General features: G+C 41.9%; 1 protein-coding gene across 1 annotated transcript; it reads right to left on the bottom strand.

Annotated features, from left to right (window-relative positions):
- Positions 1–3,210: 3,210 nt before the first annotated feature.
- Mmp12 (matrix metallopeptidase 12) lies at positions 3,211–14,002 on the bottom strand. The gene is made up of 10 exons (XM_028890981.2): positions 13,850–14,002; positions 12,467–12,714; positions 11,433–11,581; positions 11,151–11,276; positions 8,380–8,541; positions 7,857–7,980; positions 6,567–6,700; positions 6,027–6,186; positions 4,161–4,264; positions 3,211–3,662 (listed from the first exon to the last, which is right to left on the bottom strand). The coding sequence occupies exons 1-10, from the start codon at positions 13,928–13,930 to the stop codon at positions 3,562–3,564; spliced, it is 1,389 nt and encodes a 462-aa protein (XP_028746814.1). The 5' UTR covers positions 13,931–14,002; the 3' UTR covers positions 3,211–3,561.
- Positions 14,003–16,467: the final 2,465 nt, after the last annotated feature.

A 16,467-nucleotide genomic window follows, 5' to 3' on the forward strand; every position in this document is an offset into this window, starting at 1 on the left:
AACAAGGAACAGTGATGACCAGTCCGTTTTGAAAACAAGTCGAGTGGGAACTTTGGAATGGTCACTTCTTTGCTCAAATGTAAACCCAGAATGAACAGGCTAAACAGTTGATTGGAGAGCCGGGAAGACGGCTCACTGTTAAGAACACTGTTGCTCTTATGCAAGGCCAGAGTTCAGTTCCCAGCACCTGTGCTAGTCACAATTACTCTCCATCCACGGAATCTGATGCCCTCTTCTGGCCTCTTCAGGTACTGCATGTACATGGTCACATACATCCACTCAAGTACATACACATACGTATAAAACAAAGTAAACAAAATTTTAAAAAAAGAGGTGATTACAAGCAAGTGAAGAGATTGTTACTAAAACTGAACATAGATGTGAAAATGGTCCAGGGAACATCAGAGCAAGATAAACTGAAGACTCAAAGAGTAGTTGAAAGAATAAGGGGTTATAACAAACAATGAATGGTTTTTTATTTGAGTCTCAGAAGGAGACAATCAAATGATTAAGAAAAACATTACAAAAGAGATAATTACTGAAGATTTTCAGAATAAAAGACAATTCACAAAAACAAGGAACAAACATTTTTTAAACATCTTGTAGACCAATTTCTAAGCTGTCTTATTAAATAAAAAAACACGGAGCCAGAAATAGGGGTGAAAATCTGACAGCGATCAGAAAAATTGGAACAGCCACCAACTAACCTTACCTCACCATGACGCAGCTCCCAAAGTGCGAGCTACTTCCTGTCTTACCCAAGCCTTTATTGCCTCGCTGTTCTGCCCTTTCTTTGGCAGCTCTCAGCCCAGCTTCCTCACTTCCTCATCACTGTCTGTCTGTACAGACCTCCAGGTCACTATGGTTGGTACTGGGATTAAAGGCGTTTGTCACCAAGCTTGGCTCTGTTCCCTAGTGTGACCTTGAACACACAGAGATCCAGACGGATTAAGGGCATGTGCTAACATTCCATGACTTCTGTTTTTACTAATAGTGGCTGACCTTTATCCTCTGATCCTCAGATAAATTTTATTGGGGGACACAGATAAATTATTGCCATAACATCTATTTTTTCTAAAACAAAACAAAAGAGAGCTCATTTTAAAGCATTTTAGGCTTTTTAAAAGTGGAAAAATAGGAGATTAAAGACATGCACAATGTCTTCAAAATCTTAAGGATGGTCATGCTAACCAAGAGCATGCCAGAAAAGAAGGTCTTAGAGAGTGAGTGGCAGAAACGCCTTTAAATAAAGATCATGTTAGAGTTTTTAAATTAATAGAATCCACCTATTAATAGGAAGTTCTCACAGTTGGTCCATGGCCACCTCTCTATCCTTAAAAACCACCAAGACTTTAAAGAGCTTTTATTTGTTAGGCTATCTCAGAAAACATTTGCCCTAGTGGGAGTTAAGAAAATACTTTATCTATTGAGTCTGCTGAGTCAATTTTAATATAAATACTATGTTTTTTGAAATAACTATTTTTGACAAAGTTACTGTGAGAATAGTAGCACCAATTAGGGTCTTAAATATCTTTTTGCTGTTGACACTAACATTAATAATTTAAGAGCCCTGTCACCTAGCATGATAGAATAAGGACAATCAAATATCCCTTTTCATAAAAGCAACACCTAGCAACACTAGTTGTTAGTGTTTAAAAAAACAAACAAACAAAAACACTAGCACCAAGCTACCAAAATCAACTTTTTCAGAATCTTAATAACAGTGAGGATATAGCTTGAAGGTAGAGTACCTTTTTAGCATACACAAGGCCCTAGGTTCATCACTAACACTGAAAAGAAAAAAAAAAATCTAGACATTAACCACAGGCTTACAGCAGCCTAGGGAGCAAGTGTTTTATCATGTCAACTGTGTCAGGACTGTATGGAGCATTATCAGATCAGTGAACTGCATGAGCACAAACATGACCTACTGCTGCCATCCTGCTTTGGCTGTGAAATGAGTTCCCTGGTCAGAAGCAATGCTGTGCAGAACACCATGATGATGGATAAGGTGTTCTGTAAGTCCCTGGGCGATAGTTTGGGCAGAAGCATTATGTACGTGAAATGCAAACTCGTAACCAGAATTTAAGTCTCTGTCCTCGTAAGGACAAAGTGCTGCTCTTTCCACGATGGGTGTGATCTAATGTAGTCAACCTGCCATCCACTCCCAAAGCGGGAATTCCTCCCACAGTCTGTCTTCTTTGGATGATCCTCATGGCTCTGTTATATGATCCCAGATCCCATCAAGCTGATGATGATGATCAACACTCATCTGAGATGTGAAGGCTAAGGAGCCCCTTCCCCTCATCCCTACTACTTCAGCTCAGCTCACTCTTCATCTGCTATGGAGGGCTTTCTGTATCTGGGGCCATATATCAGTCAGTTTTAAGACTGGACATATTTCACAAACTTGTAAGCTTTAAAGGCGAGCACTACAGCATGCACAGTGGAGAGGATAGGGAGCCTAGGTGTCAGGGCAATACAGGACACAGGCACGAGGGGCCACCAGGTTCTATTTCTCCCCACAACAAACTTAGAGGTGTGTGCTACCCGCACTTCCGCCTATATTTAAGGAGGCCAGTGTCCTGTAAGGTCACACAGCGATGGCGCAGCCCCTCTGGTGTGCAGTGAGCCACACAACACATCTAACAGGAACGGACATCCCATCCCATCCCCCCCTCCTCTCAGTTATTCTTGGGATCATGTGCAGGCTAGAGAATGCTTCCTTGTCTTAGGATTAAACGGTGTCCTTACACAATTGATCAAAAGGACTCTAAGTTCTAACTCTTTGTTGCTGTCACATCGCTATTGACTCCTTGGTATAGGAGTCACAGAAAGACTTTTTATTTGGGAGCCAGAGTTATTTTCAAAATTCATTCTGTTTTTCAAGAAAAATATTAAAAACCCCAAGACCAGAGCAGTGACACAGAGACTAAGAGCACAGCTGCTTTTCCCAAGGATCCAGGTTCAAGTCCCAGCATTCACAAGGCTGCACATAAGCACCTGTAACCCCGGTGTCTAGGGATCGGATGCCCTCTTCCGACCTCTCCAGCACTGCACACACGTGGTGCGCATACACACATGCAATCAACACACACGCACATACGCAGACGCACACACGCACGCACACACATATGCACACGTGCACACACACACATATGCACACGCACACATGCACGACATTTTCTAAAGAAAAAATCAAAAGCCAACTACTTTCTTTAAATTTATTTGACAAAATAATACATATTAAATTTCAGTAAAGACAAGGAAGTAATTCTAATTTCCCACTTGTGGTTGTTAGAAAACACCTACAGATAAACCTGGCTGCCTTTGGAGATAGCTGATTTCAAAATTAAGAATTGAATCAAGTGAAAAATGTACCAAAAGAGGTTAAACTTTGTAGAAAGCATTTTTCTGTGTAAATATTTATCTGTGGCCTGTACACCTCACCTTATTTCATGTTACATTACTGCCATGCAGTTACACCTTGAGCACACAGTGAACGTGTGCTAAGTACTTATTAAACTGAAGAACTGGCCAACACTCTTAACTGCATCATTCCTAACAATCAAACCAGCTTGTACTTTCCAGCTTTTTGGTGACCCGACGCAGTAGGGGGTTGTATTCCAGTTGATTGGCTCCTTGGAAGATGTAATAGCGTCCTAAAATGGAAACAAACCCAATCCTTTAATCCTTCCTTGTGTTTCTTTAAAACTTAGAGCTGATTTTAAAGGTTATCTGGACTACCGAAGGTGCGATTGAGATGTCAATGTTGGGGCCCTTGTCAGTGAGCCCTGCTCTCACCCCCAGCTAGTCACTCTCTGGGTGGAGTCTCAAGAGAGGACACAGGGTCCAGGTCAAGCACACAGGGATCCTGAAGGAGGAAAAGGCTAGGGAGAACTCAGATCTGTTTTCAAATGTTGGTCCCCTCAGGAGAGAAGGAACAAATGCTGATCTCCGTTCCTGTTAGATGTGTTGTGCAGCTCATCTCACACAACGTGGGCTGTATCTTAGTTCTGTGACACCAACAGACAAGTTTGCTCAGGCTGAAGTTGAACATATTCATACCACGAACTGGAGCACCTTACACCCACTCTGGACCCCAGTCTGCATCATCGTACTTGAAAATGTGGTTCCTAATCTTTTCCCCAGCTACTTACTTGTGAAATAGAACACTGCATCAATTTTAGGCCCAATTCCTGGGAAGTGTGTGGAAATAGGTTTGGGGTAGGTAGGGTCCATGGACTGTCGCCTCACATCATACCTGTGGGAGGAAATAGCCAGCAGCAGCACAATGAGAATACGGACTTCATCAACACGAAGCACATATTCACCTTTCCTGAAAGTGTTTTAAATGTACTCATGAAAAATTCAAAGACCGAAACAGTTGGCTGATTTTCCCTAAGTTACCACAGGAGTCAAAACTTGGACGGTGACTCCAGTCAAACTTGCCCACCCTCCCAGGGTCCCCTGCAGCTCGGCGTTGAAGAGGGCGTGGTACTTGTGTGACAGCACTCACTGGCCCAATGACTTAGCTGCCTGTCACCATTTTTGAAAATCCTTTCTAGCAAGACACATAATTATTGATTTTCTCCCATGGTGAAAAGAAACAGGGCTAAAGAGTCACAGAACCAATGGGTTTTGAACATCCATGTTAAAGAAAAACTAAAAGTAAAACACATCATGTCCACACTGGAGAGTGAGGTCCTAGTATTTCCATAAAGTCTCTCTTTCAATTAATATGCACTCTAGTGCATTACTTTATTTTTTTAATTAAAAGATTTTTCTATTCATTTTACATACCAACTACAGATACCCCTCTCCTCCCTCCTCCTGCCCCCCCCAGCTTTCCTCCCACTAACCCACCCCTCATTCCCACCTCCTCCAAGTCAAGGCCTCCTATGGGGAGTCAGCAGAGCCTGGTAGATTCAGTTGAGGCAGGTCCAAGCCCCTCCCCCTTCACCAAGGCTGTGCAAAGTGTCTCACCATAGGCACTAAGCTCCAAAAAGCCAGCTCATGCACTAGGGACAGGTCCCCGATCCCACTGCCTGGGCCCCCAATACAGTTCAAGCTAAAGAACTTTCTTGCTTATCCAGAGGGCCTAGTCCGGTACCATGGGGGCTCCTCAGCTTGTGGTCCACAGTTCATGTGTTTTCACTAGTTTGGCTAGTTGTCTCTGTACTTTTCCCCTATAAAGTCTCTTTTACCACTGCGTGAAAAGAGTCAGTTTTCTCTAGACTTCCACATGGCAATTGAACATGCTTGTTATCTTATTTCCCACTCGATTTAGTTCTCCAACTGTTGCTTGCTCGACACTGGTCCTCTGGCATTTAGGAAAAGGAAATTCTTTGGTCGGTTGGAAGTGTAAAGGGGAGCCTGTCATCAGATGAATTTTTAGGAATGTTGGATTGTAATACATTATACCTGTTTGTCACCTCTCCAGAAAGTCTTATTTGGTGAAATCATAAGTCCTCTTTCTCAAGGAAGGCTAAAGTTGGCACACCAATTTATGTGGCAAATATGTGACGTTCAGTTGAAATGAGATTTTGAATTTTAAAGATTCAAGAAAACACAGAGGTTTTACCATCTTAGTACTCTCTGCTGTGTCTTATGTCAACATGCAAGCAATGCAGCTCCTGCTGTTTTCCTCAGAAGGGGACAGGGACGATGATTCCTCTCCTTCGACATTAGGTAAGACAACCAGGCTACCACTGGAATGAGCTCCTCGTCTCCCCCTGCCTCTCTGTCACTCAGGGGAAGGTTCCTTATTTTGTGTTCTGGGGTCACCAATTACCGGAAGGAGTCTTGGAGTCCAGACACTCTCCAGAATGAAAATATTTCAGAAACCAAAGGCCCGGAGAAGAGAACCAGGCGGACAGTGACTGTTTTAGACCCATTCCCTCTTGCTGCCCCCACAAGAAAGACAAAGGTATTTGAAACTGTCATAGAAAAACTGCCTTCTGGAAATTCCGTCCTGTGCCGCCTCACAAACCTTAGTGGACAGGGTACCAGCCATGGGGCCTCACCTCCAGCATTGTTTATCCACAAAGAAGTAGACCTTACGGAGAACCGGATCAAAGACAGCTGCATCGACCTTCTTCACAGACTTGGGGAAGCCCAGAGAGTATATGCTCCTGGGGTAGTGTGGCTTTGGTACTAAGTTGTTTATTAACCAGTACTTGTCATCTGTGAGGACAAAGACAGAGGGAACAACAGAGTCGCACCAAAAAAATAAAATAAAATAATAATAATAAAAATACTGACTTACTATAAAACATTTCTCTTGTGCAGAGTCCTCAAATTAATTTTATTTGTGCTGGAGTGGGAAGGGGGTAACCATGAGATTATGCTTTTAAGTTCCATCATCTCATATTTCATAACCTATCCCAAAGGTTGGGCGTATTTCTTGTATAGTTGAGCTTGTACATCAACTTACCATTCAGAGCCATGATTACAGAAGTTTAGAGTGCTGTCTTTAGTCTCTATCTACAAAAAGTGGTACCCTTTCCTTCACTGATTCTTTTCCTTAAAGTGTTCTCAGTGGCAGAACCAAGCATTGGAGTTACCTTTAAAAAGAAAGAGCTGATTTCTGCCTCCAGTCTCACAAGCAGCTTGAATACCAGATGGGATGGTTGGCCACATGGAAGAGATTGTAGTAACGTTGGTGGCTTGACTCCAAGGACGCTTCCACCAGAGGAACCTGACAGGAAAGGCATTCAATATATACGAAAAATTGCCGTAGACTCATATTCTCCAAAACACAAATGGGAACTTGTGAAATGATTCAGTGTTTATTTTCATACTCTATTCCATGGATTTCTGCATAACAGGACCATGAAAGAGAACTTTAATCAGTTCAGATAATGACAATGACTTAAACAGGAAACACAAAAAAAGAAATACCCAGAACCTGGATTCCAGGGATCTAAGATTCTAGTGAGGTCTCACAACCTGTTAGTTGGTTTTATAAATCTGTTTTAAAAACTGTTTTATAATCTCAAAAGAAGAAGCATCTATCCTGCCTCCCACACATTAGCTTTCCTCACTGCCTTCCCCACAACCCAGCATCTGTCTCCATTTCTGCTCCAAAACAGAGACTGGGAGTCATTCTGGAATTCTCCAAGTATGTAAGGAAGTCAACACAGGGGCTTTTTCAAGGCCTTAATTCCAGACTTTATTTGTGTGTGCATGCATGTGTGTGTGTGTGTGTGTGTGTGTGTGTGTGTGTGTGTGTGTGTGTGTGTAGGTGTTCATGTATATGTATGTGTGTTTGTACACATGTGTGTGGAGGCCACAGGTTTCTTCCTCAACCACTGTCCCATGCTTGTCTTTTGAGATGTGTTCTCATTGAGCCTGGAACTTTTGGGTTCACTGAAACTGGTTTAGACTCCACAAGCCCCGGCGACCCTGCTGTCCTTCCCCTGCACTGGGATTCACAGTCTGCAGCTGCCCCGGGCATTCCTATGTGAGTGCTGGGGATTCATCTCAGGTCCTCTTCTTTGAACACCAAGTAAGTACCTTGCCAACAGAACCATCTCCCCAACCACTGAGACCTCACCATTTTTACCTGGGCTTCTCCACTTCCTGTCTTTTAATTTCCAGCCAGATTCCTACTACAAATTTAATTTTTTTCACACACTAGCTTCCTAGTCAACACAAACAACATCATGCCAGTTCTTCAAAAATCTAAGATGTCTCCAAAACTTGGGAATCAAGTCCATGTTCCTGCCTTACAAATTTGATCTACATCCTTTCAAAAATCTGACCAAAAAACACCCCATAACAAACAAATTTAAAAAACTAACAAATTTAACCATACAGCCCATAACATTGATTAGATATGAAAATAATCATACCGATCTTTAAAGAAAAGGATTTTATCTCCCATTGTTGTGACAGCATCAAACCTCAAGCTTTGCTGACAGACAGTTGATGGTGGACTGCTAGGATTTGCCAAGAGTGGTTTTTTCACTGGGGGTCCTGAAAATACATTTTGATGTTCATTTGGGGGAATTTTGTAAAAGGAAAAGCTAGCCTTTTTAAATATTCTGTTTCTTAAAGGAAAATAAAAAACAGTTGTGTTTCTTATGAAATTCATGAGAAGCATGCCCAGAAGATTTTGTCCTGGTGAGCTGCATCATCACGGACAAGAATAATTGAATTTCCTTTCTCTGGAAGCCCAATCAACAGAGCCGTGGTACCACTGTTAGGAAACATTCCAAACGTGAGACAAAATGAAGACAGTGTCTCTGAAGCCTGTCCTCACAGGGTATACACACAGGCTTCAAAATGAGATAATCAGATTTTCCAAATATAGATATCAGAGATTATTCATAAACATGCATGGCCTTGTACAGCAAATTATGAGGTTTGACTTACCATAGAGGGACTGAATGCTGCGTATGTCATCAGCAGAGAGGCGGAATGTGTTGGGGTCAAGGAAACCATAGCTGGGGTACATTATTGCTTTTGGATTGTTGGAATGCTGCAGCCCCAAGGAATGGCCAAGCTCATGAACAGCGACAAGGAACAGGTTTGTGTCTAAGAGGCAAGAAGGTAAAAGAATAAAGTTGTAAAATAGACTATCACTTTTTATTTAATTCATACATGAAATTTTACATGTTTGTGGGGTACTGTGTGATGTTTTGATGCCTACACTTACTGCATAATGTTTAAGATAGAATAAATATATCTATCTCTTCAAATATGTACCATTTATTTGTGGCAAAAACACTCAAAATGCTTTCTTCCAGCCTTTTGAAATAAATAGTACCCTATTATTGTCTATAGTTGTATTGCTGCCTCAGAGCCAAGAGTAGGGCTCCATGCTCCTAACTGTGACTTAGTACTAATGGATCAACCATTACCCACCTGCCTCCCCTTTCTCCTCGGCTACTGGTAACTGCCATTCTGTTCTCAGCTTTGTGAGATTAACTTTTCTCATGTCTCAATATGAATGAGACAGTGTGGTTGTCATCTTCCTATGCCTGATCTTTTTACTCATAACCCAGTTCCATCTATGTGATAGGAGTCCATCCTTTAGTGGCTGAATGTCATCCCACTGTGAATGTGCTGTGCCACTTGAGTGCAGGTGCCTGCAGAGGCCAGAGTTGTTGGATCTGCCTGGGGCTAGTGTTACAGGCAGTTGTGAGCTGCATGACCCGGGTGTTGGGAATAGAACTCAGGTCCTCTATACGCTCAGTGTGGTCTCTTAACCTCTGAGCCATCTCGCCAGCCCATTGTCTTGTCATTTTGAAGGAAATAATACAACATCTAACACAGCAGAGGGAACATTTGAGAATCCTTTACTTACTTCCCCACTCTTTCCAATAGCTTTTCTCAGTCTCAATGTTGTTGTCATTATAGGCTACAGAAGTATTGTCAGAGCAATCCTCTGTTACAGACATTCAGACATCGCTAGTTGCACCACTCCGTGGAGGTATGAGTCCCCACTTCTGTTTTCAACTGAAAATGTCTGAAACTGTCTCTTTGGAGCCAAAATTGTCTACAGTTGTGGACCATTTCATTGCCAGACAAATGGAATATGTTCTGGCATGAATCTTCCAAAACAAAAGTCACAGATATGTTTGGTACCTCACATTTCTTAAAGCTGGGAACAATGTTATGTGTCTGTTGTTCTAACCACTCAGGAGGCTGAGACAGGGGGACTGGCTGAGCCTAGGAATTCAAGGTCATAATGTTTTGTAAAGTTAACTCTCATCAGTCCTGATCTTCAAACAGGGACTTTCTGCTTGTCTGCTGTTTCTGTTAGGTCATATGCTCCTGGGTAGAATTTGCCCTTTTTGTCTCTGAATAAAAAATATCACTCAACACCATAACAGAAACTCAGCAAGCATTGATCAGACTCTTCATTACTGGTTCAAAACAATACATCAATACTGGGCATGGTACTGCATGCCTGTATCCCAACTCAGGAAGGTGACATAGAAGAACCATGAATGAGTTCAAGGCCAGCCTGGGCCACATAGAATTTTCAGAATCACCTTTTTTAAAATATAGAGTCAAGTCAATTTTAAAAGTAAGGCCAGGAGCCAATAGTACATGTTCTAGTCCCTGATTTTCCACAGACTTGCCACTGACTTTTATTTCATCTCTTCAGGTGAGAGCAGCTGCATTGATTTACGTTTCTAGGGTCCATTAGAACTCCAAAGCATTCTTACTTGAAGAGCTTACAAGCAGCCTTCAAATATCCCTGGAAAAAACTCAGACACATGGAGCATGTCTGGTTGAGGATTTGTAGTTCAGCAAGTACTGGATCATATATGACATTCTCCTGCAGCCTTCAAAATGTCCTTATCCAAAAAGTGATAAGCTCTAGGTTGTGTGTCCAAGCTTTAGATATGTGTCTACCTTCCTGGGGCAGACATGGTATATGTGAAAATATAGCTATACCTCACATGAAAAAAAATCAGCCAGAGAAGGGGCATCCAGGGTGGAGAGACCACACTTGAATTTCTCCCTATGTTTTCAACATAAATGAATTGTATAATTGAGAATTTCCAAGAAATATTAGAAAAGCTGTTGAGATGATGGCTTAAATTTTCTTAGACTAGGGATTACCTCTAATAATAAATAATATATAATAAATAATAGGTTAACCTCAGTCCCCATTATCTGAGTGGGATGGTGAGTTATAGTCCCAATTGATTGATTGGATATTCTGGAAATGGTATCCCAAGACCATGCAAGGCTCCAAGACTACATATGAGCTTGTACTTCTCCACAGGGATCTGTAAATATTCTATAAATATCTTTGCAGGTCATCATGAATCTAAGAAATTGGTAACATATAATCAATCACAGAATTAGTGTTTGCTTTTAAGTTTATAGATTTTACTGGTCAAAACTCAAACAGCAGCTTTCACCTTTCCAAGAGTTTACAGTACAGAACTTGTTCATATAATCTTGATGATTCTTACAGACGATCTCTAACACAATCATACCCAATACCCATGATTTGCAATGAGGACAAATTGGACTAAATACATAAAATATTAAATTTGATTTAGAGGTGAACAATCAGAATTTGTTATTTAAGACTATAATATTTTGTCAGAATCTATTCTTTCAAGATCAGAACCTATCTTAAATTTAGTTATAGTTAGTTTTCATTTTTCCTTCTCTCCTACCTTGAGAACTTTTACTCCAGATTTCTGCCTCATCAAAATGTGCATCTCCTTGGATACCAGGTCCAGGGTAAAAAGCATGGGCTATTGTACCACCTCTGCCATCAAAAGGATTGGGGTCTCCATGAGCTTTTTAAAAGGAAAGAACGTCATTAGTCAGCTACATCTGTCCCACGGCATGACAAATGACAGCACCACAGGGCACAGCACTTGGTGCATCACATGGTGTCGTAAATGATTGTCACACAGCCTGACAAATGGCACGGGGAAGCTCAGGTCCTGTACCTCCAAATGCAAAGCGTATCATGATGTCAGCCTCGCCTGAATAAATCTTCCTGAATCTCAGAGGGGTCACATCACTCCAGACTTGAAAAGCTTTCTGAAGTATGTTGTCCACATCCTCACGCTTCATGTCAGGTGTGTAATTATAGATCCTATGTTAAAAAACGAGGAGAACAACCAGGACACCAAGGGTTAATCTTGTCTCTTCTAGCCTCTCAGTTCTGCACACACGCCTGCAGGAAGAACTTCCTCACATACTCACAGTCCACGTGAAAACAAGTTTGTTGAAGTTCAAACCACTTTTTCTTTGGAAACCTTTTCCTAATCAATCAAAATGTAATTTAATTTCCTCTTATTATATTTTACTAGTAATTATTGTAAAAGATTCACTTTCATAAACACAAATACCCATTGTGCCCCAATTTCACATTTATCCATCTTTAATATTCTGCAGACTTCTGTCTTATCTCTATTCTGAATTGGATTGTTTCATTCTGTTTGTTTGCAGCTTTTCTGCTCTGACTAACAGGCAAATAGTGCCAGTCTTCTTTCAGTGAGCAACTTTCCTCTTAGAGATAAGGAGTTCCTATGTGTGTAGGTGTGTGTGTAGTGCGTACATGTGTGTGCGTGTAGACGTCTGCAGTTGACTCAGATGTCTTCCTCAGTCACGCTCCACTTTGCTTATTGAGGCAGGGTCTCTCAACTAAAACCAGAGAACCTGATTCTGCTAGTCTAGCTAGCCAGCTTGCCCTGGGCATCCCTTATTTCTGCCTCCCATGTGCTGGGATTACGGCAGCCACCATGCCTACAATGGCTTTTACATGGCTTCTTGGAACCCGAACTCTGATCCTCATGGCTGTATGACAAGCGCTTTCTCCACTGAGCCATCATACCAGCCTGGAAACAATGAATGCTATAGTGCTAACAACTTACAGAGGCTACTCTTAGATTTAAAACTTTCTTGTAACTAAAAGTTTTAGGCTTCTAGAAGCCACACCCTTGGGAAAGTAGAGTTCACTGGCATACACTGACATTACCTGTAGGTGAGGTGACGCTTCATCCATCGTGACCTCCCTGGCACTGCCATACGATACTGTACATCAGGCACGCCACATCGAGGTGTGTGCATTATCACCAGAGTCGGGCTGTCCAGTTGCCCAGTCACTTCCAGCCCAAAAAACTGCTGCATTTCCTGGATTTTTTCTTCTAGAGTGTTTCCATTGGTTTTGGATTTTGTCTTCAGAATTCTGTCCTCTTGAAAGCTGTAATATCTCGTCAAGTACTCCTGGACAAAACACAAGTAATGCATATAGTTGTGGTGCACACGTGCCCACTGCCAGGTTTCCGTCAGACCTGCAAGCATGGTCAGCAGCAGGCTGGTGCTCCTGGACCAGGTGTTCTCATCACAGCCTACATTATTATGATTGAGACAATCAATTACAAGGAAGAAAAAAATTTAACTTCCTATGCTATTTAAATATGTCATAAATAATTAGTCAGATTCCCAAAAGCCCAGTGGGAAAACTATTTATTATTCTACTTCTTCAGACTTGCCTCTGGGTTTTTAGCACCATTTTGGCATCTAGTGTATAAGGGCACACTGTAAGTGGCAAAGTCTATATTGTCTATAGATTTATAGCCATTTAGGCTGGCATGAAAACTTTCCTGAGTTGGGAGAGGTAGCTCAGTGTTAGAGCATGTGCCTGGCATGCTCGAAGGTCTGGACTTGAGCCACAGCTTTGGGGAAAATCTTGACACAATGGAAGACTTGGATAAACAAAGTAAAAATAAGGTTAGAAAATAGAGCCAAGTGCTGAGGAGGCCAATACAGAAGGACCACCTGAGGCCACAAGTTCAAGGCCAGACTAGACAACACAGCAGACCCTGTCTCAAAAAGGGGTGTATGTAATTTTAGAAAATAGGGGCTCCATTTTATTTCATTATAAAAAGGTACTATTTTTTCAAATCTTATTTCAAAATACTTAGGAATAAGCATCTGAGGTAAACGAGCATAGAGGGGCATGCTGTAACTATCATGAAAATTTGAAGCATCTGCGTAGATTAAGCCGTGCCCAAATCTCACATCATTAATGGACATTAAATTACTACTGCAAACAAAAGACAAAATGGGGTGGGGAATCAAAATACAGTGCTCCATCTTAAGTGTACTCCAAGAATATTGAGCTAAAATTATTCACCCAAAGCTTTTTGTAGATGGCACAATTATTCACCAATTTAATAAGATTCTTTTAAATCATCACTTCATTCTGACATTCCTCTATAGAAAACAAAACATGCCAAAAAGAAAACAGCTATTTATGCTAATTTTCAAATCAAATAGTACTTTTCAAAATAAAGCTTGCAAATTCAGTAAATATTACAGACACAGGCTCAACCAGGGCAATCCTGTCAATACTTACCTCAGCAAATTTTGTTTCATTCACAGGAATGGCCCCAGAGACAGACACCTGCAAGACCACCATCAGCACGAGGAACTTCATTGTGAGCAGGAGGTCCTTTCGGCAGAGTCTGCTGGTCACTCTGCTCCCTTACTGCAAGTTCCCCTAAAGTCCGCTTTATATAGCCCTTTAGCCTGGATCTGTGAACGTGAAATCCTGACTGACTCACAGTTGATATCATCCCTTTCTTTACTTCAGAGTCATGTGAACTAACTGTGGGTCAAAGTGTCACCTAACTCATCCCTCACCTCAGCATCTCTAGTGTACTTCCTCAAAGTGACTGGTGAGCCTGAACGTCTACCATTAGTGCAGGTAAGACACAAGAACAACAACTCTATCAAGCACTCAAAGGCAACTCCATCACTAGAGTTTGGAAAGCTTGATGTTGTCAATAGTCCTTTCTCTGATTTCCTTACACCCATTATAGATGAGGTGCTTTAAAGGAAATTTTAAAAGAATGTGTGAAGAAAGTATTTTTGCTAGAATACATGAATTTTTAAATGTTGATTTAAATACAAGGGAAAGTTCATAGCATCAGCATGCTTTGATGCTTGCTCTGTGTGCAGGCTTAGGTTCTTGTGTGTGCTGAGATCTTCAGACACTGGAGCTGAAACCCAAGCCCAGCTGGATGTCTGGAAAGATTCTGGAGCTGACTTCCTCATTGTCCATATTGCCTGAAGTGGGGGGCTTTGCCTCCGAAGGCTCCCCATCTCCTTCCCTGCTGTGGGATGGTCTGTATGTCAAATTGCTCTGATTGGTCAATAAATAAAACACTGATTGGCCAGTGGCTAGGCAGGAAGTATAGGCAGGACTAATAGAGAAGAGAAAAGAAAGAACAGGAAGGCGGAAGGAGACACTGCCCCGCCGCCATGACAAAAACCATGTGAAGACGCCGGGAAGCCACGAGCCATGTGGCAAGGTATAGATTTATGGAAATGGATTAATTTAAGATATAAGAACGGTTAGCAAGAAGCCTGCCACGGCCATACAGTTTGTAAGCAATATAAGTCTCTGTGTTTACTTGGTCGGGTCTGAGTGGCTGTGGGACTGGCGGGTGAGAGGGATTTGTCCTGACTGTGGGCAAGGTAGGAAAACTCTAGTTACACTTCCCCTATCCCCGACTCAACCACCCCATTTGTACATTTCCACTCTCAGTTGATGACGTGTTTAAAGAATGGAAACACTTACAAATCAGATAGTAGAACTCTCAAAGCAGAGTTTTGGAATGCGGCTGCAGTGTGGTCAGGGCTCTGCTTGACCTCTTTAATCCACCTCCAGCCGCTTCTAGATGAAATGTATGGGGGTACATGTGAGTTATAATTTAGACACTTGTCCCTCCAGTCTCCCTAGACTTGGGACATGCTGGCTAACTTCCTAATGTTAATTTTAATTAATTTTTAGGGCTTTAGAAGGCAAAGACACTTGCTCCCAAGCCTGATATCTGAGTGTGATCTCCAGGAGCCCATGTGGTCGAAGGTGAGGACAGATGATTGGAAGTGTCCTCTGGCCTCCACATGCCTACTACAGCATGCATGCACACACAGGGACATACCTAATAATAAACAAACAAACAAATATTGATTTTTAGGTAATCATACAAAACAACAGATTCAGTATGGCTTCTTCACACACATATGTCCTATGCATTGTTCTCCTTTCTTCCCCTTTCCTAAAGATCTTAGAGCTCTGGACTCTTCTCGGATAGGAAGAGAAGGAGCACTGCCCCCATCCCCACCCCCGCCACCACACCATGCCTGTATCCTTACCAAACCCTGCCTCTTTCCTAGTCTGTGGCTTGATTTTGGGGTGTTCCATCTGAAATGAGGACAGTACTCATTAAGCTCCTTATGCTGTTGAGACAGTGAATTAGGCTCTCTAGTGATGGGACAGCCGCCCACTGTTATCCGTCCCTGCCCTTTGACCTAACGGGGAATATCAAACATTGGATTTGTAAGTGAATCAAGCTCAAAGATCCATACAGAGAATGATAATGTGGTGAATATCGTAAGAAAATCCTTTCAAATACTGAATTTACTCAAGAATCATAAGAGGAACACAACTGTGTTGGGCTAGAAAGTGGGAAAATGGAGGGTTTTCATTTTGTTGTTGTTTGTTTGTTTTGTTTTCCTGGTGTTGAAAACTACCTTGAGGGTAATAGATACCCAGTAAGTACTTATCACTGAATCTGGCTGGAGAACAATAAGGACATCGGAAATTTAGCTTCCTGGTAGGAGCAATCACACAGGAGGGTATATCCATGATTCACTGAAAGTAAGAACTGATCTCATCCACAGCAAGACAGAATTCACTTCTTGGAAGAGTTGCAGGAAATGTCTCATGCACGTAGGATACAAGATACACGGGGACAGCACGGATCCTAAGAGGTGAGAGAACCCTGAGCAGAAATGAGAGTAGATGAACACACCCGCACTTTGGTTCCCTGTGTCTTAATCACTGGCTGCTCCAAGCTGGTCAAGTGTAAGGAGATAAAGACTCCATGGGCAGCTACAGGGCACTGAGAGGTTATCAACTTAATTCCTAGACTCGGGCGACCTGCTCAAGCAGCTTATCTGTAGTTT

Source organism: Peromyscus leucopus, chromosome 7 (assembly GCF_004664715.2).
Source record: "Peromyscus leucopus breed LL Stock chromosome 7, UCI_PerLeu_2.1, whole genome shotgun sequence".
Taxonomy (NCBI): domain Eukaryota; kingdom Metazoa; phylum Chordata; class Mammalia; order Rodentia; family Cricetidae; genus Peromyscus; species Peromyscus leucopus.

Excerpts from the sequence above, each read along its gene's own strand:
- Mmp12 (XM_028890981.2), bottom strand. The coding sequence starts at position 13,930 with ATGAAGTTCCTCGTGCTGATGGTGGTCTTGCAGGTGTCTGTCTCTGGG. Across the intron at positions 11,277-11,432 it reads GATACGCTTTGCATTTGGAG|CTCATGGAGACCCCAATCCT; the intron begins GTACAGGACCTG and ends CCTTTTAAAAAG. Across the intron at positions 4,265-6,026 it reads GTGGATAAACAATGCTGGAG|GTATGATGTGAGGCGACAGT; the intron begins GTGAGGCCCCAT and ends TTCCTCCCACAG.